This window comes from Polypterus senegalus, chromosome 6 (genome assembly GCF_016835505.1).
Source record: "Polypterus senegalus isolate Bchr_013 chromosome 6, ASM1683550v1, whole genome shotgun sequence".
Lineage (NCBI taxonomy): Eukaryota > Metazoa > Chordata > Cladistia > Polypteriformes > Polypteridae > Polypterus > Polypterus senegalus.
This window is the reverse complement of record NC_053159.1, coordinates 57,233,784-57,260,248: the sequence shown is the minus strand read 5'-3', so window position 1 is coordinate 57,260,248 and position 26,465 is coordinate 57,233,784. Positions and strand designations below refer to the sequence as shown.

The following is a 26,465-nucleotide window of genomic DNA, read 5'->3' as shown; positions in this document are numbered from 1 at the left end:
TATATATCTGAACCAATGTATATATTTACGAACCAATCTTTTTTTCCTGAACGGCCCCTCATAACACACATACATACATACATATATACATATACATATCTACATATATACTGTATATACACATATATATACAAATCTACATACATATATATCTACATATATATATTAGGGGTGGAACTCGATTAAAAAAAAATTAATCTAATTAATTAGAGGCTGTGTAATAATTAGTCTTGATTAATCATATGTAATCACACATGAAAATTTGCCCCAAATCGCAAATTTTTTTTTTTTTTAATTTGAAAGGGTTTTAGTGGGCGACAGAATCAAATAATAGACATGGACATGAATATTGTAAACTCAAGCTCTTTAAATTTCTGAAAAAAAAAATGCTTTTAAACTGCATTTCAATTCAAAACAGAAACAAAAATATCATCCGACTCTAACATTTTTGTAGCTCTGATGTGTGCATCAATGTAATCGATGTACCAGGAAATCATGCATTGACAAAAGTTCCCCTTTGCTTGGAATTTAAAGTGTGATTAAATGCGTTATTTTTTTTAACGCGTTATAGAGTACATGCATCGAAGCTTCTCAGCTGTGCTTGTGCTAAGAAAAGGAAACATTTAAAAAATAACGTAATATGATTCTTCGTTAACCGTATATTTTTTCATACGTCTCAAACCAAGGGGATGCAAGGGTAAAATGAATCGGGAAGCGCGCGTACATACTCAGTGCATCCCCTCTCGGGAATTGAACCTCGGATGTCAGCGCTAAAGGCGAAGCCTCTACAATTGCACCACGGTGTGTGGCTTGTCTATTTGAGAGTATGTAGATCAGGGCATATATATATATATATATATATATATATATATATATATATATATATATATATATATATATATATATATATATATATATATACACACCCACGTATCGCAGCGGAGAAGTAGTGTGTTAAAGAAGTTATGAAAAAGAAAAGGGAACATTTTAAAAATAAAGTAACATGATTGTCAATATACAGTAATGTTTTGTGAGTGTTATTGAGTGTTGCTGTCATCAAGGATTTGATTATCATTATTTCTTTCAATCAGGTTCGTATTTGTAGGATGTGTTGTGCTCAAGTTACATTCCGTGTTTGTCAATCGTTGTAAAGATGACAGGTTTCATTCATCGATTCGTTTCTTACTGCATCAATAAACAGCTCGTCTTCATTATCTGAGACCTGACACAATGCATGCACAGGTTTTTTTTTACACGGTCTTCCTTTAGCGGGACATTGATTTTTTCCACCGTGTGCTTTGTTTCCACAGTAGCTGCACTTATGAATATGCTTGTATGTATCAGACGCTTCATATGTTTTTGCTGCCTTCTCAATTGTGTAATTCGTTTTTTGTTCAGCACTCTTTGGAACTGTTGCTTTTTGTCTGCACACTGCATCAGTTCACGTGAGCTGCTCGGTGTACATGCATCAAAGTTTCCCAGCTGTGCTTGTGCCATGTCGTGCTATGTCCATGGCTGTATTTAATGTTACCTTAGTCCTGGCACTTAAAACTTTCTCTCGCAGTATCGCTGAGTTTGTGCCAAACACCACCCTGACCATCTCATCTTCCTCTGCATAAGCACAGTCCTTCACCCGTGAATATTTAGCGGCAGTGTTTCTATTGGATTGCCACTGACGGACGGCCTTATATGGGCAGGCACTAAATTACAAACGCCAGCAGCAGCCGGTCTATGAACTTTGTTTCCGAAGTAGCAGCACTCATGAATATGGTTTTATATGTTACTCGCTTGCTTCTTATTGTTTCGCTGCCTTCTCAATTATATAATGCATGTTTTCTTCAGCACTTTTTGGAGCTCATCCTGGTTTTCTACGTACTGCGTGATTACGTGGGAGGCGTGATGATGTCACACGAAACTCCGCCCCCCGTGGCTTTTACGTTACAGTAAATGGAGAAAAATAGCTTCCAGTTATAACCATTACACATAGAATTTCAAAATGAAACCTGCCCAACTTTTGTAAGGAAGCTGTAAGGAATGAACCTACCAAATTTCAGCCTTCTACCTACACAGGAAGTTGGAGAATTAGTGATGAGTCAGTGAGTCAGTCAGTGAGTGAGTGAGTGAGTCAGTGAGGGCTTTGCCTTTTATTAGTATAGATTAGAATTTGAACTATATCCTCTTATGAAGCTAACCAAGATGCATTACAATCCCTGGTTTATCTGCCTTAACTACACATTCTACTGTATATTCTGTCCATCATAACTTAATTCTGACAAGGTTCAGAATACATACACTTCATCAACCCTTCCCTCATCCCAACCTTTGCAAAAACTTCACTTTTTCTAACATACATTATAACAAATTATTCAACAAAAGTGCGTCAGGAAACACTACCAGGGCCCCTTCATACCTACAACAACATTTCAAAAAACAATGCAGCTCAAAGTGCTTTACAAGACATCAAAGAGAAAGTTACAAAGAAAATATGCCTATATAATACCTAAGTGTTACAGCGCTCACTAATCTTGTCAAAATCAGAACTTTTTTTTTTGTATGTGGTTTCTTTGTTTGGCCCAAGGGAAAATTTAGTTGTACACAATTGTCAAGAAATATAACAAAAAACTCACACTCTATTCATAATGAAAGTATAAAGCACATTGCCTCAAGATACCTAGAAGGTGCAAGATATTCATAGGCTCTTTACAGTTTTTTTTGTCAGTTTTGGTTGCTAAATGTTTTAGGGAAAAAGCAACATTTAGGATAACTTTAGAAAAAAAAAAAACATTTGAGCGCAACTGTTTTGATGAGTGTGTGTGCCTGTATTATGTTGTTACAGGGTACCTAGCATAAGGGATACTGCCATTTCTTTTTACCTAGAAGCAGTGTTGGGCATTAGTTATAATCAGTGCTCAAGTGAACACTGTGTACGAAGCTGTGTGTATCTGTGCATAAAGTAGTTACAGGGCACCTGATATAGGGAGGAAGAAACCCAAAGGGGAGGGGGAAGGGAACAAAACAAAAAAAAAAAAAAAAAGAACGAACCCACAAATGTGGACAAAAGAAGAAAAAAAAATGATAACAAATGTATGAAAACTCATTTATAGCGCCACCGGAACCCCAAATCATTACCAGATTTCAATACTCTTACTCTCTACAACCAATCAATCAAAAGAGAAGGATCTGCAAGTCCACGACATTCTTATCCAACACAAAGATGAATTATCAGAGATCATGTGTGAAGCCAAAGTGCGCTGAAAGAGATCTATCCATGAGCAACAAACCACGAGAATCTGCAACTCTGGAACTGCAAATTGATGAACAGCAAAAAGAGCAATAAGAAAACAAACCTGAGAAACTGGAAATTTGGTTGATGGAAAACACGACATTTGACAAGCAACTGAAGATCAGGTTCAGATTAGGGTTAACTGTTGACTGTGACCTGAATTTTAAATCGCATATTAATCAGATCACTAGGACAGCATTTTTTCACTTAAGAAATATACCAAAAGTTATATCGCTGAAAGATGCTGAGAAATTAGTTCACACTTTTGTTTTCAGTCGACTAGACTACTGTAACACACTCCTCTCAGGAATCCCCAAAAAAACAAATCGTTTGCATCTAGTGCAGAATGCAGCTGCTAGAATCCTAACTAGGAAAAGAAAATCCGAGCACATCACCCCAGTTTTGATGTCACTGCACTGATTACCTGTGTCATTCAGAATTGACTTTAAAATACTGCTTATGGTTTACAAAGCCTTAAATAATCTCGCTCCATCTTATATATCGGAATGTCTGACCCCTTATATTCTAAATCGTAACCTTAGATCTTCAAATGAACGTCTGCTTAGAATTCCAAGAGCTAAACTTAAAAGAAGCGGTGAGGAAGCCTTCTGCTGTTATGCACCTAAAATCTGGAATAGCCTGCCAATAGGAATTTGCTAGGCTAATACAGTGGAGCACTTTAAAAAACTGCTAAAAACACATTACTTTAACATGGCTTTCTCATAACTTCGTTTTAGTTTAATCCTGATTCTCTGTATATTCAATTAATTATTATAACTATTCATGGTGGCTCCAAAATCCATACTAACCCCTACTCTTCTCTTCTGTTCTCTTCCCGGTTTTCTGTGGTGGCGACCTGCGCCACCACCACCTAATCAAACCACCATGATGTTCCTACATGGATGGATTAAAGGCCAGAAGTCCACATGACCATCATCATCAAGTCTTTCCATGAGAACCCTAAAAACAATGAGTACGGATCATTTATGTTAGGTAGAATGCCCAGAGGGGGCTGGGTAGTCTCATGGTCTGGAACCCCTGCAGATTTTAATTTTTTCTCTAGCCGTCTGGAGTTTTTTTTGTTTTTTCTGTCCTCCCTGGCCATTGGACCTTACTTTTATTCTATGTTAATGAGTTTTGTCTTATTTTAATTCTTACTTTGTCTTTTTTCTTTATCATGTAAAGCACTTTGAGCTACATTTGTATGAAAATGTGCTATATAAATAAATATTTTTGTTGTTCATCAGCATTGGGAACCAAAAGAAGATTACAAAGTAAAGCACTCAAAAGCACTAAATGAGCATATCAGCACTGCCAAAAAAGCACAGGGGCAACACTTTAATATCACTAAAGTGAACAAGCTCCTCTATGCACTATCGCACCTACCAGCACATGAGATTCCTGGGAGAGAAGAGAAAAAAGAAAAAAAAAAAAAAGAAGACGACAATGGAAAATAGAGAGGAACAAATATAATCATAAAGGAAAGAGATTTCCATCATCAGTGAGCTGAAAAAGGAAGTCCCAAAAGGCACACTGGATACTCAAACGTGCCAAGACTGGCATGGATCAAAGGCTCAGAAGAAATTGAAAATAAAGTGATGGTACTTCCAGAAAAAGCACTTTTATGGGGAGACAAAGTGGTTCTATCATCAACTGAATAAATATCAAATTGCCCTCGTAGAGCCACCTTTGGAGCAGAACCCTCAACAACAACATCAGATAAAACAGCTAAGCAATGTGGATTCAAGCAGAAAGAGAGGACTTGCTAACATCTATCAACAATGAACTAAGTTGACTTTTCAGTTGAAGAGAGAGCTCAGGTTAGCAACAGTACATAGAGCTAGAAATCATCGGATTTAGTCAAGCTCCAAAATGTCTTCATTAAGCAACTGACTGTACTACATGCACAATTTACCAGTGCACTCAAACCTCAGAGATCCTCATAGTATCCCCCAGTGGCTTACAAATGCGAGTTGCTTTCCTTCTTTCTAAAGGCAAGAATATAAGGACACCAAGAACCACCATCTAATCAAATACCTCCCAACCAAATACAAGGCACTAACTACAGCTAATCAGCAACAGGATATATGCTCATTTGCTGATGTACAAGTTTCTCCAACAAGAGCAAAAAGGATGAAGAAAAGCATCTACAGCATACAAAGAACAGCAACTCGAACAGGGTGGTTGTGGCAGTGGCAAAAGCAAAGGAGCAAAAGGGAAACACGAGTAAGGCGTGGCTTGGCTACAAAAAGATGTGTGATACTGTCTTCCATACCTGAATTCTCAAAGTCAAGGACATATACCAAATATGCCCAGATCTTAAGAAGTTTGTGGAGGCATGCATTAGAGACTATCAAACAGAGATGCATCTTATCTATACTGTTGTATAAATTACAATGAAAAATATTGCCATCAACATGCTGAAAGGAAAGATTGGATTTACAGCCAAGAGCAACAAATGTATCAGCCACCAATTGTATAAAGATGACTGCAAGCTGTTTCATAAGAAAGGAAAAGACCTCCTAGAGGAAAGGTTAGCGATAACATCTGGATGGAATTTAAACAAGCCAAGTATGCTGTTGAGGTATTCAAAGCAGATAAGCTTGTCAAAACAGAAAACATCCAGCTGGATGAAAACATAGTATAGGATTTTGATTGATTAATAATAAATAAAACTCCAACCCAGGAGGACGCCATAATAATGTGGTATTTAAAGAAGAAATTTTAACTTGGTTAATTATCACTTTTGCCTTCAGCATTACTAATCAAATAATTCATCAATACTTTATTTACCTTACCTTTCTCTAATGTAGGAGGCAGATCTCCATCCTTTAGATTTATATCAAGATAACTGAAGCATACTCATCTTAAGAAGCAGAATAATGTAATTTATTGATAAACACAAGGATTATAGAAGTATGATAAATGCATACATACATATATCCTGTATTGACATAGAAGACTGGACTCAGACAGATTAGACAAATATGGTTGTTTACTGGTATTTCGAGTTCTACTTTATCCTGGTACAGATATACTGTAGTTTTAGTTTTATGACACCAAGGGCCTCCTATACAACACTGGATAAAAACAAATATGCAAATCAATGTAAATAGCCCCTTCCACTCAGTGTTTTGTTAAAAGTCAATGGTAGAAGCACACAAAGAATTTCAAAAACTAACTGGTCAGATATTATAGTCAACACGAGAATGCAGGTGTCCGAGTGTCATATGGAAGTTTTAGGGTGACAGAAGGGGAAAAAATTAGTGTCACAATGAGAAAACAAATAAAGGTCTATGCAGTGATTAAAATTGCTACGCGTTTCTGAAACGGGCTCTCTTATGCCAACAGGAGCGTGCAGGCAGTGAACACCACACAGAATACATTACATTCATATTATTATAGCTTTCTGAACATTTTAGAATAAGATGTATACTTGATATAATTTTATGATGAAATGCATCAAAGCATGTATTAAACATGTGGGGGCATGGTGGTGCTGCTTTTGCGCTTTACGAAAATTGACAAAGGCTTCAAAGAAACTCTGCCGATATTCACGTTTGTGCTCCATGAGAACCCTCAGTGCCAGGATGCGGTTGATGGTAGACTTCTTAGGCGTAAAACCAGACTGTTCCGGTCACTGGTAGGTAAGCAAGTGATCACGCCTATTGAGGACGACCCTAGCAAGGACCTCACCCGGCACCGAGACCAGTGTTATCACTTTTTGCTGCTGTAATCCAGGAGATCACCCTTCCCTTTACAGATAGGGATGACAAGTCCTATTTTCCAGTCAGTTGGATGATGCCAGTCTCCTAAATAGAAGCAAAGATTGCTTGCAATGCCATGAGGACAGCCTTACCACCAGCCTGGAGAAGTTCACCCTGGATACCACAGATCCCTGCAGCTTTCCCCCCCCTCAGCTTGTTCAACACCTGTGCGATCTCAGTGAGATTGGGTGGTTCACAGCTAATTGGAGAATCAGCCTCAAGAACCGTGGACCCAGAGATATTCAACGTCCTAGCCGGGAGATCAGCTTTGAACAACTGCTCAAAGTAGCCAGCCCAGCAGGTCACAACTGCAGTGTCATCCATAAGGACGGTTCCATTAGCTGCCCTGACTGCGACTCTAAGGAACAGATTCAGATGTGCGTAATGCTTTGATTCCTCTGTAAGCAGGATGTGGGTCACTAGACCACAGATGGTGTGTCACTTGCTCACAGATTCCTCTAACAAACGCCACTTTATCTGCCCTCAGAGCCCTCGCAGCTGTCATTCTCAGTTCCCGGTACAGACCAGAATTGCCATTCAGACTATAGAAAGTACTCCTTTTTGCTCTCTGCGGGAGTAGCTCTGCTGCCTTGCATCATGAAGTGGATGGGGTAAAGCCCTCAGGAGCCCCATCCCTAGAAGAGTTGAAACTGTTGGAGAGCCAATAGGGTCAGGTCTGTTGGGGATTGGAACTGGTGTGGTGCCGAGGCATTGCCCGCTGCACAGCAGCACTCAGGTCCCAATTTGAGGCGGCCAATACGGGTGGGCGCATGGAATGTCTCGTCTCTCTGGCAAGAAGATAATCTTCCTGTGCTGTCGGAGGAGCTGTGTAAACTCCACATTTCAGTGGCGACACTCTCTGAGGCGCACAGACCAGGGTCTGGCCAGATCTCTGTAGGTGGATACACCTTTTATTGGTCTGGTTGGTCTGATGTCTGTCAAACTCGGGGAGTAGCTGTTGCTGTAACAGATTGGCTTCTTCCAATGGTGGCCGATGTTTCTCCTTTAAACGAGCGCATTATGAGACTCAGATTACGGCACTCTCTGGGTGCCTTGTCTGTTGTCTCAGTGTATGCTCCGGCCATGGTGAGTGATGTCTTGGCGAGGGAGACATTTTATTCACAGCTTCGCTTAGTGGTTGATGGGTGCCCACTAGGTGACACTCCTCTGGTCATGGGTGATTTTAATTCAGCCACTAGCACTGACAGGGCTGGCTATGAGGATTGTCTCGGTCCCCATGGGTCTGGTGACCATAGTGAAAGTGGCTCCATGTTCCTTGACTTTGCAAAACGTCAGGGGCTGCGAATCACTGGATCCTGGTTCCAGCACCCTGAACTGCATCGTTGGACTTGGTACCCCAATACTAGTGGTGCGGTGAAGAAGATTGAACACATCCTCATGGGCAGACACTGGAGGCTCATGCAAAACTGTAGGGTTTACAGAAGTGGCCAGTTTGTGAATTCTGACCACAGACTTGTTTTTGATACTCTTAGGATTTAGCTTAGGTCCAGTAGGTTACCACCTACTAGGAAAATGAGCCTGAACTTGGCCAGATTCCAAGACCAGGCAGTTTCTAATGTGTTTGCACACAGTTTGTGTGAGGAACTTTCAGATTTGGGTACGGCTGCCAATCCTAATGTGATGTGGGAGACCTTTCATGACAAGACCCTGAAGGTTGCTGAGGGTTGTGTTGGTGTTACCGGTGTTCCTAGAAGGAGGTGTTTCATCTCGCAGGGCACACTGGATATCATTGAGAGGAGTCGCAGCACATAGCAAGCTTTTAAGGAACACTGAAAAATCTTCTGTTTAATTATTCCATCCATCCAAGGTCGTGCTAGTCAGGAACAATCCATGGACATGGCACCAGCTCATCGGTACCACTGTGCCAACATGCCCCACACGTTAAATTAACAGTATACATTATTTAAATGTGAACAATTTGTAAAATACAATATATATATACTTCAATGCATTTTGTCATAAAAATATCAAATATACATCCTAGCATTCTAACAGCACATAGCACCAAGAGGATAGGCTCTTGGAAATCTAAATAGACTTAGAAGCCATCTATACTAATAAAAGGCAAAGCCCTCACTGACTCACTCACTCACTCACTCATTACTAATTCTCCAACTTCCCGTGTAGGTAGAAGGCTGAAATTTTAGCAGGCTCATTCCTTACAGCTTACTTACAAAAGTTCGAAGTTTCGAAATTCTACGTGTAACGGTCATAACTGGAAACTACTTATGTACATATATACCGGCCATAGCCTACAGCTCGGTCGCCATGTGAGGCGGAGTTGCATCCCTCATCGTCACGCCTCCCATGTAATTGAGTGCCTTCCCATATAAGGCCATCCATCAGCAGCAATCCAATAGACACGCTGCCGCTAAACAGTCACGGGTGAAGGACTGTGCTTATGCAGACGAAGATGAGATGGTTAGGGTGGTGTTTGGCACAAACTCAGCGAAACTGCTAGAGAAACTTAAGTGCCGGGTCTTGGCTAACATTAAATAAAGCAGTGGACATCCCATGAGATAACACAAGCACAGCTGAGAACCTTCGATGCATGTACTCCGAGCGGCTCATGTGAACTGACTGTGAACGCAGCATGCAAACAAAAAGCAACACCTCCAAAGAGCGCTGAACAAAACACACATTACATAATTAAAAAGGCAGCAAAAGAATATGAAGCCAGTGACGCATACAAGCAGCTACTGCGGAAACAAAGCACACGGTGGAAAAAGTCAATGTCCAGCTAAAGGAAGACAGTGTAAAAAAACACGTGCATGCAGTGTGTGATGTCTCAAATAAAGAGGAAGACGAGCTTTTTATTGATGCAGTAAGAAAGGAATCAATGAATGAAACCTGTTATCTTTACAATGGTTGAAAAATACGGAATGTAACTTGAACAAAACACATCCTCCAAATACGAACCTGATTGAAAGAAATAACGATAATCAAATCCTTGATGACAGCAACACTCATAACAGTCACAAAACAAATACATTGACAATCATGTTACGTTATTTTTAAAATGTTCCCTTTTCTTTTTCATTACTTCTTTAACACACTACTTCTCTGCTGCGAAGCGAGAGTATTTTGCTAGTTCTTAATAATCTGTAAATATGTGTCATCTTCTGTTGAATTAAATTTGTTTATTGTCATTGTATGGTACAATGAAATTCAATATGCAACTCCTCAATAATAAATGAAAATATACAATATGAAAGCATAAGTAAAATATACATATATATAGTGCAGATAGTGCAAATGATGCTTAAAGTGGCTCTGGTTGTACAATATTACAGTTGTAGCGTAAATTTACAGCTAAGTAATTTTAAGTACAGACAGTTTTACTGGGAGCACGTGATAGACTGATTGAGTACGTTTATAGCTCTTGGGATGAAATTATTTGGAGTCTTGAGGTCCATGCAGGAAAGGCTCTGAAGCATTTTCCAGATGGGAGAAGTTCAAATAGACTGTGGTATGGGTGAGTAGAATCCATGCAGATGCTGGTGGCTTTCCTTAGGCACCATATACTATAAATGTCATCGCCAGCCGGAAGCTGTATCCTCTGTCCTCTCTACACAACCTGTGCAGCTGTTATACCACACAGAAATAGAATAAACAGTTTAAATATTCTTTTTGGTACAGTGAGAGTAACAAAGCTAAATTAGCCATGATATTTGGCTACTCCATGCACTATTATATTGTTACAGAATCATTACAATCAAGTGCATTAAATCTGTGAACAATATGTACTTAATTTCAATGTATTTTATAAAGCCCATGTCATGGAAGCGAATCTAAAAAGGACAGATCACAGAACCAGCAGTACTGCTTTGACTCTGGATACCCCCAGTGTGTTAAACTGAGAAGAACTGTGCATATGCATTATGTGAGGCTGCCATGAAAAAGTGTGCAGCTTTACACCAAGTTTAATTTTTATACATCTCGAAGTGAGAGGGGAAATGGGCACATGCAACATTTGTGTGAATGCACTGTTTATACATGAGACCCTAAGTCTTTATGAATGTCATCTGATTTTGTGTGGAGTTGCTTTGTTGTTGCTCCAGGTTAACATGGAAGATCCTAAATGTGTCGTAGTGTACTTTTTCTATGTGTTGCATTATCATTTTCAGTGCTGTGTCTCTGCTTCCTCAGTTTGCCTTATGCTGCCTTTTGCCACTTCGTAGGGAAAAGACATTACTCATTCTGGCCCAAGAGTTTAGATGCCGACATTCCCGTCTTGAAGTAATAGCTTTTCAGCCTTGTCAGACGATTGGCACACAGCCTTGGCTTGATAAACTGGGTCTCAGCTTCAGGTTCACAAAGATAGAAAGGATGGTTCATCACATATTAGGTTTTATAAGGTCATTTTGCACACTGGGAGGGTTCCCGGAGAGAATCCCCAGGTTAAGCAAGTGTCCACCAAATAAACCGGACCACTTCTTTTGGATGGTTCAGAGAGTATAAAGGAAAGGTTGAACCTTGCTCTGATTAGATTAAAGTCGCCTACAGTTATGAAATCAGTGTTTTGTAATAGGTGAGTTCTTCTGTCCATCTTAGTTGACAATCCCCCGAAATATATTTTTTTCACATTAATGAAGTCCATTTCATATCTATTGGCTCAAGAGATCTGCAGAGAGGCCTCTAGAGAGATGTCAATGCAGCTCTGATTTACACCTTTCTTAAGAGATGAACTTCAGGCAGATCCTGTTACAAGCTGGGGTTCAGTCACTTAGTTTAGAATGGAAGTAGGGAAGGCAAAGCTGGATGCCTGCATCCCTGTTAAAGCTCCTTTCTTAACAGGCCTGGTGTGCTATGAAAGCTTAGGAAAATGGGCAATGCCCACTTTCTCCTACAAGAGTCATGAAGGACCACGACCAGGACAAGCTATACAAGTACCTAGGCATTAACAAGATGCTTTGTTACTATAACAAAGGAGTATATAAGTAGAGTTTGCCCGATTCTAAAATCAGAGTTCAACTCCTGTAACAAGATGACTGTAAACAGCCTATCAATCCCAGTGCGGATGTATAAATGAGAAAGCTTGTTCCCTTGCACGGTATCAACCATCCAAAGGCTTACACTGGATGTATATCCAGTGACAAAGACCATGGATTCAGACTCACAGAACTGGAGTCTGCTCTTCAACTCTGCCATCATGTGGCTCAATGACTACATTCAGTTGGGAAAACACAGGCTCACACCAATGATGCACAGCCATGAAAGCCAAGTACTCACCGTCCACGATTACAGAAAACAATTCCTGTTGTACAAATGTGCCCTTTAAGGATCATCTAAATTAGCATGCAAATCACAAGGAAGCAAGACTAAAACAAGACGACATTCCATAGTCAATTCTTAACCTACCTGGAAGATCTTCATATAGATAAAGAAGCATCTTGTGAATGGCCTCAAAGCTAGGAACTCAAAAGGAGAGTGTCAAATATGAACAGCACAAGAACAGGCTCTCAATACCTGACTCCAACAAAATACCATCTTTAAAATGAATGCCGATAGTACAGTAAGTGCAGAATGTGCCATGCATTTGGTCAGCACACAAATCACATGGTGACTGACTGTTGCCATCTATCAGAAACCTGCACAGGCATAAAGTGGCTAGCTATCTGCACTGGTTGATGTGCAGGAAACCTGGCCATAAAGTACCCGATCTCTAGTATGAGCACAAGGTGTCACAAACCATCATGTGGGACATTGCTATCAACACCAACTAAAAAATGGCAGCCAACTTACCAACTCAAGTGCTCCACAAGAGAAAGACTGTCTTGTCATTGATATTGCTATCACAAAAACATGCTTATCTTCTAACAAAAGAAGCAGAAAAGATTAGCACATGCCAATATCTGGAGATTGGAATCAAGTTGTGTGATGTGGGAAGCAAAGTGGAGAACAGTGGCAGTTTTCATTGTAGTACTACATACCCTGAAAAGGGTTTCAACAGTTACTTTAAACAGCTACCAGGAAGACCAAGTGCTAGAGTGGTTCAGAAGATTTCACTTTTAGGCACAGCACACATTCTGAGAAATATCTTATACAAGATGAGTTGTAAGTCATTGGTTGAGACTCACTCCTCTGACTTAATGTTGGCAATTATGTGAAGACTGTGATTTGTAAATAAGCAACAATAATTGTCAAAATATTTGGAGAAGGAAAACATAAGGTAGGATACTGCACCAAGCTGCACGTAATTGTTAGCCACTTGATTGTAAAAACATCAAGAATATTTTAACAAAGACCAAGATGGAAAACAAAGACATACACTGAATGAGAGTTAAGCCCAATACTAGACATTTATATATATATAAAAAAAAAATATCCACATCCATACTTCCATGAATTTTCCCACTGTTATGGACTTGGGAAGCACCTCAAAGTAACAGTTACTAAACAGCCACGACTATAAGTAGCAAGGAATCAAGGACCAGTCTTCATGGTCACCTTCCAGAGTCACATACTGTGTCCCTCTCTGTTACTTTGTGAACAGTACAGGTAGGGGCACATAGGTCTTCACATGGGCAGACGCTGACAGAGGTGGGTGGTACTGACACCTGTGCCTTTTTAACGTCCATACTTTTGAAGCTAATAGTACAACTGCATGTGCTTTGATGAACAGTTCAGGGCAATAGTCAGATTAGCAGACACAGGACTAACATACATTATATGCAAGAAAGAAGGAAAAAAATTCACAGAATGGACTTAAAATGTAATTGAGCAAGTTTGGTGGAAGGAGTAGACTTGTCTAATTTTGGAACTACCAAACCATAAAATTGCAAAGCAGAAGTGCATAAAAGTCAGTCACCTAAAATAGAAGTGCATCCAGGTTTCTTAAACTATCTTTGAAATAAACAAAACATAGATATCTTTGAAAACTAATCATCTACAGTCAGTGATGCAGTGTGCAAACAGTTACGACAAGTTGTGAACACATAAAATGGCTACGGCTACCACTTGAATTTATGAAACAGACTTAAAATAAGCAAGTGTTCAACTGACTACATTGCACTATGGTCATAAAATAAAGAGGTGTAATGTAGTAGAGAATATCACCTAGTATCTTCTTTCAGCTGCTCCCGTTAGGGGTTGCCACATTGGATCATCTTGTTCCATATCTTAGTAATATCTAGTGTAAAGATTAATGATTTATTTTCAATTACTGTCTAACAATACCATAATCTAAAATGTTGGCAAACTGTCTAAGCCAGTCCTTGCTCTGGGGACATTTACAATTTACAAGATTAGATAAGGCCTTTTGTTAAATACTGTGTTCTGGCCATCCCTGCCAAGGAGGAGGAGAATTGACCAGGGATTCCAAGTATGCAAGAACACTTTACATTCTATGAATGATCATCCCAGAAAGAAAGCATTGACTGGAATGAACAAGTAAATGAATGACTTAGAGAAAAGCAAGTTTGAGAAAGCTGTTTATGATTCAATTACCTGTATATCTTTCTTGTTCTTCTGAAACTACATTTGTGCCTTATTTGAAACTGGAGAAAAAGCTGAACTGGGAGGTTTGTGCCTGAACTGTTTCATTGGTGAGTCAAGGGCTATAGAACCACAATAACAAGAGATTGGCATTCTGCAGACCCTCTCTCTCCTGTCATTGTGTATTTTCTGAGGAGCAGCCATTTCTGCTACACTATGCAGAAGGCATAGATAGATCAAGGGTCATGTCGGATCATATCCTGCTATACAAAAACATAGAACCACCTTCTAGTTCAAGCAAAATGAACTGATTACCTGCATTGAATTAGTATTTTTCTAACTTGTACTTCATTTATTATTTGGGCAAATAATGCAAAATACATGATGAATGCATAAGATTTTTGCCTACCTTTTCTGATATTGGGTCTAGTTGTCTGGGGTTACAGAGGTTAAAGAAAGGGGAAACATTAAACTACAATAGATGTCACCCTGACAGTGTAATAATCTAGGATTTGGGGCATTCTATTAAGGTCCACATAACAAAGAGCATAAGAGGGACCAATACCACCTTAGAAACTCTACCAAGACAAAAAACACAGTTTATTCATCAACACCTATTTATACTGTTCTTTTGGGTGGAAGTGCCAGACCCCACCAATCTGTGACTGCTGCTAATGTTTTGCTACTTCCATCTCCATCTTAACTGGTGATTGTGCCATCTGTTTCATGCTGTTGTGGACATCTGGGACACATGTATGATTCCAGCCTGTCAAAAGAATTCCATTGTGCCACCAAAGGATAAATAGCCAGGTAATAGTTAGGATATGGTGTGAGGGGGAGAATGCCAGACCCACACAGCTTCATACAGAAGGTACTTTCTGTCCCAAAGGGAAATATAGCCTTTAACACTGGAACATTTAAAAATGAGACTTCACCTTCATATGTGATATGGGACAACAGTAAAGACTTTGGTGGACACAATCATGCACTCAGTATTCTGTGAACCTCAAAGATACTGTGTTTTGAGTTACAACCCAGGGCAACATATTACTGTCGATGAGCAACGTTTTACAAACAAGGTTCTTTCTCCTTTCTTGCAATACATCTCAGCCAAGCCTGACAAATTTCATACAAAGTTTTGGATTACAGCAGATTTGGAGACAAAGCACATGTACAATGACACTCCTTATTTAGAAAAAGATCCCAGTCGTCCCATGGGAAAAAGAATTTACAAGACTGTGGTCCTAAAGCTTATGGAGCTGTTTATGCACAAAGAGGCCATGCTGATGGTGTATGCTTCCAAAAAGGAAAAGTCTGTCTGCATTCTCAGTACCATGCACCATAAAGTGGAGATTGGGCAATATCAGAAAAAAAAAATGTTCAAATGATAACTCGTTTAAATGACTTAGTGATTTTAAATAGTGACACTTTCATGTATAAATGTGTGTGTGCACATACGAAAGAGGCAGAGACAGATTTGATGTTATTCAAATGGTTAAAAGTTGTTAAAAGCAAGTGTGCTTTTATTCAAGAACTAGCAAAATACCCACGCTTCGCAGCGAAGAAGTAGTGTGTTAATGAAGTTATGAAAAAGAAAAGGAAACATTTTAAAAAATAACGTAACTTGATTGTCAATGTAATTGTTTTGTGACTGTTATGAGTGTTGCTGTCTTCAAGGATTTGATTATCATTATTTCTTTCAATCAGGTTCGTATATGGAGGATGTGTTGTGTTCAAGTTATATTCCATGTTTGTCAACCGTTGTAAAGATAACAGGTTTCATTCATCGAAGTGTTCACTACCCAAATCGGTACTAATGAATCTAAGATGTTTAACAGGCATTCCCGGTATTAAGTTGTGGGTTTGCCTGCAACTATTTAGCGGCAGTGTGGAGAAACTCTAGAGACAGCGTGTGTATTAACTTGTGGATTTTTCTGTGAGTATTTGGTGGCAGCGTCACAAAGTTGGTTCCTCAAGACTGCGTTAGCTGCAGAGCTCAGCTCACAGCGAAATGAGGTGAATCGGAGGGGAGATGATGACATGACTCCCCCACCCGCCTTAACTGTCAATCCCCCATGAACATAGTCTCGCGGAATTTGCAGAAGCACAGCCCTTCACCTGCAATTTTAACTTAGTTACAAAGTGATTACAACTCTCGTTTATATCCTGCGTCCTTTCATTAAACTTGTATCCCGCATTACCCGTGGGCATGACAAACGCCAGCGGCAGCCTGTCTATGAACTTAATTTAAACTTTAGGTTTACACCGTGCTTTGTTTCCGAAGTAGCAGCACTCATGAATATGGTTGTATATGTCACTTGCTCGGTTCTTATTTTTTCGCTGCCTTTTCAATTATATAATGCATGTTTTCTTCAGCGGTTTTTGGAGCTCTTCCTGGTTTTCTACGTACTGCGTTGATAGAAAATTCACGTGATTACGTGGAAGGCGTGATGATGACACACGAAACTCTGCCACCACGGCTTTCGAGCTCAACTCCATTACAGTATATGGAGAAAAATAGCTTCCAGTTATGACCATTACACGTAGATTTTTGAAATGAAACCTGCCCAACTTTTGTAAGGAAGCTGTGAGGAATGAGCCTGCCAAATTTCAGCCTTCCACCCACACGGGAAGTTGGAGAATTAGTGATGAGTGAGTGAGTGAGTGAGTGAGTGAGTGAGGGCTTTCCCTTTTATCAGTATAGATAAAACTAAATAACAAAAATTTACCACAGGTGTTACAGACTGAATGTATGTTTTTATTATAGTAATAATAGCAGCTCACTACTTAAAACAAGGAGACCCCAGGCTCGAACCCGCAACTTTTTGCTTACGTGGCAGCAGCTCTTACCTCTATACACCAGGCAAGCAGACAGTCTACTTTCTGTCGATATTTAAGCTTCTATTTTTACTCATTGACAACATGTAAATGGAATATTCTTTACTGTTATATTCTTGAATAAAAGTGCGCTTCTTTTGTTATACTTTAATTGAAAGCGTTTCAAACTTCAGTCTTCACACATTATACACAGCCTAATGCCAAATAGTAGAACATGAAAAAAGTTTGTTTTAGTTTTGTGTTCAACATTTCGTGCCTCACATTTCCTGTCATCCTACATTTACCCAGATCGTTGTAGACACGGAACACACATGAAATGTATGTATTCCAAATAATATATTATCTACCCAATACAATTCTAGGCTCCTCACACTCAGATAAACAGACTTGAGCTGGGAAAACTTCAGCTGCTTCGGTGGGAGGTTGAGGGGTTTGATGAGTGGTTAAAGTAGGCTGCTTGCTGCCTGTGCTAATTGACATTTGCAAAACAAGACACTGATGAAGAAGTGCGAAGGAATTTACTTTTGTCGTAGGCTTCAGGGATTCTACTGTGAACTTCAGAATTGGAAGAGAGAGGGTTGGATTGGAAGGCCAACCACAAGTTTCCTTGATGGACAAAATGTACTTTGCTCTTCAAAAGAATAATTAGGTTACTTCCACAATTTCTGTAATACTGTCTGCCACTCTAAGTACTTAAGAAGCTTCTATTTTAGCTTTCTAAGCCTCTAAGGCATGTGGAATTGGTATCAGTTTACACTTTATGGAAGCATTCAATCATTAGAATTAAGTTTCAGAGAATATAATAGGCCAAAATTTTGAGAAGTTCATTGGTTGTAGTCAAACTGAACAGACATTTTTATTTCTATTTCTGTTCTGTAATAAATTAATGCAAAAGTGGTTAGTGCAGAAACCTGTACAACTACAGCATGCTTTCATGTCTGCAAAGAAAGAAGCCAAAATGGAATCCCCACTGGTGTTGGACTCAGCATGTGCTTATTTAAAAAGAAAAGAAAAAGCTGGGAGTTCTTGTTGAGAATGCCACCTTAGGATAATCTATTACAATTTTGACACAACTGAGAAAATTCTAATATGCTTTAACTGTTGTTGTATACCCTCTTGTGCAAAGACGACGACAAAAGACAAAAAAAAAAGCCTTATGAATGTGGCATTATTTCTTTAAGTTGTCTTCCATCTCAGAATCTTGGGATAATTTTTTTTTTTTTTTTTTAAGGATTGGATGGTCTAACTTTCTATATGTCTATTGTTTGCTTTACAATCAAAACTCAAAACCATGATCAGGAAAGGTAAATATTTTAAGTCTATATATAACCATAGATTCATAAAACAAAATAAAAAAGTACAATATAAAACCCAGATAAATGCAAAAATATAATGGTTTTCAAAAATTAATATATACAAGGTTAAAATTATGTTTTAAAATGATCACATATGTGACAAGACTTTAATGACTGAAATAGCTGGTGTTCCCAATATTTGTTAACAATTTGTGAGCAGATAGATTTTTCCAGTAACTATGTGGCTGGAAATTATTTGTACAGTAAACAATGAAAAACTGAAAATATGGAAAACAATAATTAGAATATTCTCAATTAACAACTTTTTCTTTATCCAAAAGTATTAGTAAACCCCTTAAGTAAACAAGCCATTCATATAGTGAGCTTTTCAGCTGCCTATTACAATTTTATGATAAACTAAAATAAAACAGGAATAAAACCTACTTCCATCCACTTCATCTGATGTACGATCAGGATCATCAATCTTGTCATCTACTGCTGGCTCATGGGATGGCATGATTGGATCCTAAAAATATATTAAACGAATGGATTTACCTTAAGTAAAATTAAATAATTCTGAAAAGAGTAACACTGTGGATTTCATAATGGTGCAAAAATAGTTTGTTTTTTTATTTTAATTTCTCTGTTGATAATTTAAGCAGAAAAGTATGGTTTTAAAAAAATAAAATTAGCCAGAAAAAATAGCAGTAAAAATCAAAAAAATGTCAAAGACCAAAAAGACTGAAACATCAAAAAAATTATTTAATTAATACATTTTCCCACCTAGCCATTGCTAACATTTCACAAGGAAGCAACAGGATGCATTACACCCACCTGCCATCACAACTTATTCATGGTTGTTATGGTGTTTGACGCAGATGTCTTACCACCTTCTACAGCTACACACCCAAGAAATTAAACTGTCCTCTGGTTGCAACTGGTATAATTCACCCCTAACTGGTATCTAAAGGCCAAGATTGGAAAGCAGCTTTTGGGCATCCTTTACTTGAATTACAGCATCCTAATTATTTTTGACTGAAGCCTCACTACACAAAATCTATATATTCCTACTTACCATATGCCTTCAGCTGCTCAGCAGAACAGTTCCTTGACTACACTTATGAACCAGAAGTCAGTAGTTGATAAACGTGTAGCCCTGCTGAGCAAGACTCCATATTCTGTTACTGTTGTAACTGTAGTATGAATTCTAGAAGGAGAGATGGAAGGAAACAGGTGCTCAGCTCAAAACATATGAAAATATGCTAGCTGTAAGTCAATAACATATTAAATCACCTGTAGACTAAAAACCTGTTTGCTCTTGTGTCTGAGCAATAAAGAGGCATTCTTTAAAACACAGAATGAGATTATTTTTACTGATAATATTACAGCTGTTACTCATATTAATGTCAAACTATTCAGGTTTGTGTAATATTTCGTTAATAAAATATAGAACATAAAAATATTTCAATTTAAATAACTTATTTGTATTGCAATGCAGAAACACAGCTACATTTAACAGAGAGAGAAAGAGAGAGAGAGAGACAGACAGACACAGACAGACTGACAGTTAATTTACCCTCAAGAATTAAGGATCTCTTTGTCACAACATAAAACTTACAGACATAGCACTAAAACACTAAAAAGAAGGAGCAAGCCAAAAGTTTAAAAAAAAAAAAAAGTTGCTGCATGACAAGTGAAAATAAAGTAGTTTCTACTTTTATTAAACTGGAAGGTATGTTATAAATTGTCCTTTAAATTGAGGAATGCAAAGTATTGCCTTTCTTAATGAACTAAAACAAAATTTTGCAAAAATGCCAACTGAATTAATGGTTCAGTTTAATCAAGAAGTATCCAGGCATTTGACAGATATGTTAAAATAGATACATTACAAGAGCATAGGCTTTTTTTTACATTTGTGCTCAATGTACAGTGAAACTTTAAGATTAGGTTCACTGTTTCCAGGCTCTCATACTGTACACATGTATCCACCTTTCCTGTAAACTTTCCTATAAAATTTTATTTAGTATTTTTTAACACAAAATATATAATTCCCTCACTATATGTATTAGCAGAATAAAAAAATAAGAGTGAATATTTGTTAATCTATAGGCTAATTGCATATATTTTAAAATTTAAGTTTCTCAAAAAGTTGTTTGCTAATCTAACGCCTTAGTGTATTGTAGCCTTGAAAAAAATGCTAAAAACATTCATTCTTGTACACAAATTTTATAATTACTTTGCATGCAGCCTTACTGTATTGTAGCCATGAAGAAATGCTTACAACAGAATTCTTGCATGCAAATGTTAATACCACGAGTGCTGTGCAGGTCAATAACATCATAATAAAATTTACTGATGACTAGGCACAATCATTCACACTGTACTGATTCCAGCTTTCCAATCTAGACAATTTAATCTCTGCTGCAACATTTCCAATTTACAGTATTCATGGTTTTAGAGATGTCAATTTTTAATTGCAATAAATAGCCAAATGTCAATTGTTTAAGAGTAGTCTCTGTGAATAGCACTGCTCTGCAATGTCGTAGCTACTCAGATTGCAAACACCTGTGCCTTTCATATAAATCCTTGATAAGTGACACAATTGCTCCATCTGATGGTAAAATGCAAGGCTTGTCAATCCTCTCTGAATGAGGTCTCTCAGCCCTGTATCTTTATTTTTAAAGGACTGCAGTCAGTTTCTTTCATTCATGGACACAAGGCCCATTCCTGGATTGTAGTTTGCTGCAGATTTTGCAGTCCAATGTTAAACTCTAACAACAACATCACTTCTGTTTAGGTCTTAAGTGACAAGTCAAGGACTATGTATAATTGTGATATTTAAATTTGCACATGCCAAGTCTACAAATATCAAAAATGTTGTCCTTTGAACCGTCTTGGAAAGGACTAAATCAAGCAGCATGATCTTGGTTACTGCCCACAGTAGTCGCACTGCATGATTTTGTATAATGCTCATAAAGACCTGTTAAAGCAAATATTAAAACTACAGCAGACCTCGGACAACTATGTGATTAAATGTCATGTCATATGTCCAGGCCAGAGGTTTACAAACTTTTTGCTTGGCATACACCAACTTCAGGAACTCAAATATTTTAAAGCGCCTCCTTTTGACTTATATAACTCAAGATAACGAAGGCATACTCATTTTAAGAAACAGATTAATACAATGTATTGACAAAAATAAGGAGTAAAGAAATGTGATAACTGCAAATACAGGTATATTAATTTATATTGACATAAGAATGGACACAGAAACTAGACACACATACAGGCCGTGCATTTATGGGTGTACTTTTTCTTGGCACAAATAGTTTTATGATATCAAGTCATTATGAATAATGTCTGATGTGTGGATATGTTGCTTTGCTGGTGCTCCAAGTTCAAGTGAGGGATTTTTCATGTGCTGGTGTGCAAGCTTTCTTTTTGCGTATCCTTGGTCAGTGCTGTGCTGCTGCTTCCTCTGCTTTTGCCATTTAATAGGGGAGAGAAAAGGATTATTCACTCTGCCCCAAGAGTTTAGATGCTGAAGTTCCCCTCATGAAGTAATGGCTTCTGAGGGTCAGATAGCCTTGGTTTGTCAGACTGGGTCTCAGCGTCAGGTTCACAAACATAAGTATTCACTGGTTTAGACTCACCAAGCAAGAGCGGCTCATTGCTTTTAGGCTCTAAGATGAGGATTCAGAGGTTTTCATTTTGGAGACTACCACTGAAGTTTTAACTTGCCATTCTCTTGTTTATCTTCTTCTCACTTACTTTAAGAGATAGAGTGCACGTGTTTTTAAAGAAAGGTTGAACCTTCTGACTGGATTAAAGTCAATTCCAGTTACAAAATCAGTGTCTTCTGGCTGTCTTAGATGTCATCCCTTCAATTATAGGTCTTTGGCATTCCTTGGGTCCATTTCATGCTTTCTGGCTCAAAAGGTCAGCAGGTGAAGTCAGATGTAGTCCAGGCAGATCCTGGTACAAGCTACAATTTAGTCAGCCAGTAGGAAAGGAATATAAGTGGTGGGAAAGCAAAAGAACCTTAAGAGGAGACATGATTGAAGTGTTTAAAATTATGAAGGGAATTAATATGATGGATCAAGACTGTTATTTTAACATGTGTTCAAAAAGAACACAGGATACAGTTGGAAACTTAATGTCTGAATGAAATTTACCCTTAAATTTTATCTTTACACAAAGCATGACATGGAATAAGTTACCAAGTAGTGTGGTAGACAGTAGGACTTTATTCTAAAACAACATCAAGTGTACTTTTGAAAGTAATTATGTGGCTGGGAATGGCGACGTTTGTTGTGCTGATTGGCCTGTTCATGTCTAGATTGTTCTAATGTTTTGTGCAGCTGAATGCCTGCATCCCTGTTAAAGATGCTTTCTTAATAGGCCTAGCATGCTCAAAGTCTAGCAGAATAGACAATGCCTATTTTGCACTACACCCTAATCTTACATTTGTTGATTTTAATAAGTGATTACCAATAGTTTTTTGGTGTAATCGAGTATACCATATAGTTTTTTTTGTATTTCAAATGCTTTTCCAATTTTTTTTTTTAATGTAAGAAGAGAAGCATGGTTTCACAGTTAGGTCCACAAGTATTTTGACAGTGACAGTCTTCTTACATTTGGTTGTGTATGTTCCTACAATGGATTTAAAATATAAAGCAATCATTATGTGACTGAACTGTAGAATTACAGCTTTAATTAAGGTGTTTACCAAAATTATCTTATGAGCCTTTTAGGAATGACAGTCATTTTTCTGCATAGTGCTCCCATTTCTAGGGTCTCAAAAGTATCTGGATATTTGACTGACAAGCTGTTCCATAGCCAGGTGGGAGTAGTTTACTCATTTTAATATCAAGAAAAATGTCTGGAATTGATTGAAAGTGTGGAATTTGCATTTGGAAGCAATCACTGTGTACTCTCAATACAATGCCCAAAAAGAGTTGTGAAAGGAAGTAAAAACAGTCCATTATTATAATGATAAAACAAAAATAGACTTGTTAGAAAAATGGCAGCAGCACAAAGAGTTGTCAAATCAACCAATTGGTACATTTTTAAAAACAACAATGGTGAACTCAAACACCAGAAGGTCTGGAAAACCACAGAAGATAATTGAGCTGAATGACTGCAGGTGAAGAACAACCCCTCCACAAAATTTAATCAAACCAAGAACACTCTCCAAGAGACCTCTCTTAGCCAAAGTCTACAATGAAGAGAAGACCTCATGAAAGTAAAGGCAGAGGGTTTACTACAAGGTGCAAACCATTGGTAACCCTCAAGCATAGGAGGACAGATTAGACTTCGCCAGAAAACATTTTTTTAAAAGACTGTCCATTTCTGGAACAATTTTCTTTGGACAAAGGAAACTAAGATGAATATGTACCAGAATGTTTGAAAGAGAAGAGATTGGAGAAGAAACAGCTCATGATCCAATGAATATCACATGGTGGAGACACTTTTACGGCATGACCATGCATAGCTGTGAATGGAAGTCAGTCACTAGTTTTGATTAATGATATAACTGCTGGCAGAAGCAGCAAAATGATTTCTGAAATGTACAGTGCTATACTGTCTGATCTGATTCAGCCAAATGCTGCAAAACTAATAGGATAATGGTTCACATTTCAGATGAACAATAAGCCAAAACATACTGTGACGGCAAAGCAAGTACTTTTCAAGGTAAAGAAGAGGAATATTCTTCAATGGCCAAATCAATCAACTGACTTCACCCCAATTGGACACACATTTCATTTGCTGAAGACAAAACTGACGGAGGAACGTCCAATGAACAAGTAACAACTGAAGAGAGCTGAAAGTAAAGGCCTGGCAAAGTATCACTACGGTGGAAATCCAGCACACAAGATGGCCATGGGTTCCAGACTTCAGGCTGGCATTGACTGCAAATAAATTTTCAACCGAATTTTTAAAAAATTAACATTTATGATCATATTAAGTTGTCCAAATACTTTTGAGCCCCAGAAAATAGGTAGACAATGAATAAAAGTGTCTTTTCTAAACAAGCTCATAACATTTACTTTATAAACATTATATGAATCCAGATTTAAAAAAAGGAAAAAATACAAGTTGCATATGTCTTCAGACCAAAAAGAGGAAAACTCAGTCAATTGTGATGGCTGTATATCTTTTGTTTTATTGTGTAATAATTGTCGATGTTGGGTTCCAGATTTGACAACTTTAAGTACAGTTCTGCGTCCAACTACAGCCTATTCCTGAATTTAATTTTTAAAGGAATGAGGAGGTTTCCAAACATTGGAAAATCTGTCTAAAACAATATCTTTCCACTGCTGATTAATATTAACACTAAAACGCAATGTCCTCTCTGGGAATCACTACCTTATTTTGGTGGAGACATTTATGTGCCCCTATGACCCTGTGAGCTTTGTTGTCTGGAGCAGAAGCTCCTGGTAGGGCCTTCCAAGGCTAACTGATCGCAGGTGAGAGGTCAGAGAAGGAGAAATTCAAAATGTCCCTAATGCTGCAGATGCACAAATTTACAGACTACCCCATTGGGTATGGGGTTACTTAGGAATCCACAAGGACCCAGGCCTAGAGAAAGTGACTGTAGGCAAGTGCCTGGCAGCCTGGCTTGCCACAGGGCCCAGTTGGGGACAACAAAGGAAAACGCAACATGCAACTGTCCTCTTGTGGGTCCATCATCTGCCTTTGGTGGCGGGGAGGGGAAGTGGGTCCAGGTGCAATATGACCTGGGTAGAGGTCTTGGCAGAGTGGAACCTAGACACTAACTCCTGAGACATGGAATAAGCCAAATATAGCGGGTGAGGCTGAGCACTAGTAACTACATATAGTTGAGCCAACGTCCATGCACTTGTGTGGCTTTAGAACCAAATCTCTCAAGAGTCTGGCCTTTTTTTTTCCCCCCACTAGAGTTGCCCAGGGTGAAAAAGTGACAGGTGGGAGTGGGCTTCTTATACTACTCCTTCCTGGTTGATGCCATGTTCGAGGTTGGCCGTCTGTGCTGCTGAAGGTCGCAGAGGGGAGGACTCTGATTGCCAAATGGTAGATGCTGTAGGTGAGGAATGCCAATAGGCTGAAGAACAAGACCTTCTTTGTATGATTTGCATAAGAAGCTTCCAAAGCAGCAGAGGGGTACCGACAGGCCAAAAGGACTGTGGGCCTTGGCAGTCAGGCAAACCATCAGGTGAATCAGAATTAGAAAGCAGGGCATCACTTAGATTGTTCTCAGCAAGGGTGTAAAAGTGCTGAACAGGGGCCTCATAATAGCGTGCATAGAATTCACACTAATACATGGTGTACGGACAATAGTGGAAATGTGCATACACACAAAAAAATCCAGATGTATACATTTGTGTAAGGCAAGTTTCAAGCACTTCCCTTTTACAAATCCCAGCAAATGTAAAATGTAAGGCATATGTATGCATTTATAACCCCACCCCAACTCCTCCCAGAATTTTGCATATTTTAATATGTAATTCTATATAAATACCCCCTTCCATTCAGTGTTTGGTTAAAAAAAAAAATGGAAAAGGCATGTAAAAAGAAAAAAAAAAAAATTCAGCAAATGCGAAGGCAAGGCAAGAAAAAAAAAACGTGGAGGCAAGGAAAAACATTTGGTGGCAAACACAGTGGTATCAGCAAAAAATCCATGGGGGAGACACTTTAAAGTTCAAGTTCAGAAAGTCACAGTGTCCGAAAGAAACATGTGCTCATATATCACAGTCAACATGAAAAGGAGAGTCAGGTGGCGATGGTGCTGCTGTGCCAAGCTTGTCTTCATGCAATGGTAACACACACACACACCTACCTATG

General features: G+C 38.5%; 1 protein-coding gene across 8 annotated transcripts in view; it reads right to left on the bottom strand.

Annotated features, from left to right (window-relative positions):
- Positions 1–26,465, bottom strand: part of LOC120531052 (protein kinase C zeta type) — a 677,641-nt gene that overhangs the window by 466,259 nt on the left and 184,917 nt on the right. For all 8 annotated transcript variants that reach the window (XM_039756040.1, XM_039756039.1, XM_039756044.1 and 5 more), the window contains 2 exons: positions 19,717–19,848; positions 19,086–19,167 (listed from right to left, as the gene is read on the bottom strand). In XM_039756040.1, coding sequence (XP_039611974.1) covers positions 19,086–19,167; positions 19,717–19,719 — 85 coding nt within the window. In that variant the 5' untranslated portion in view covers positions 19,720–19,848. The remainder of the gene's footprint in view (positions 1–19,085; positions 19,168–19,716; positions 19,849–26,465) is intronic.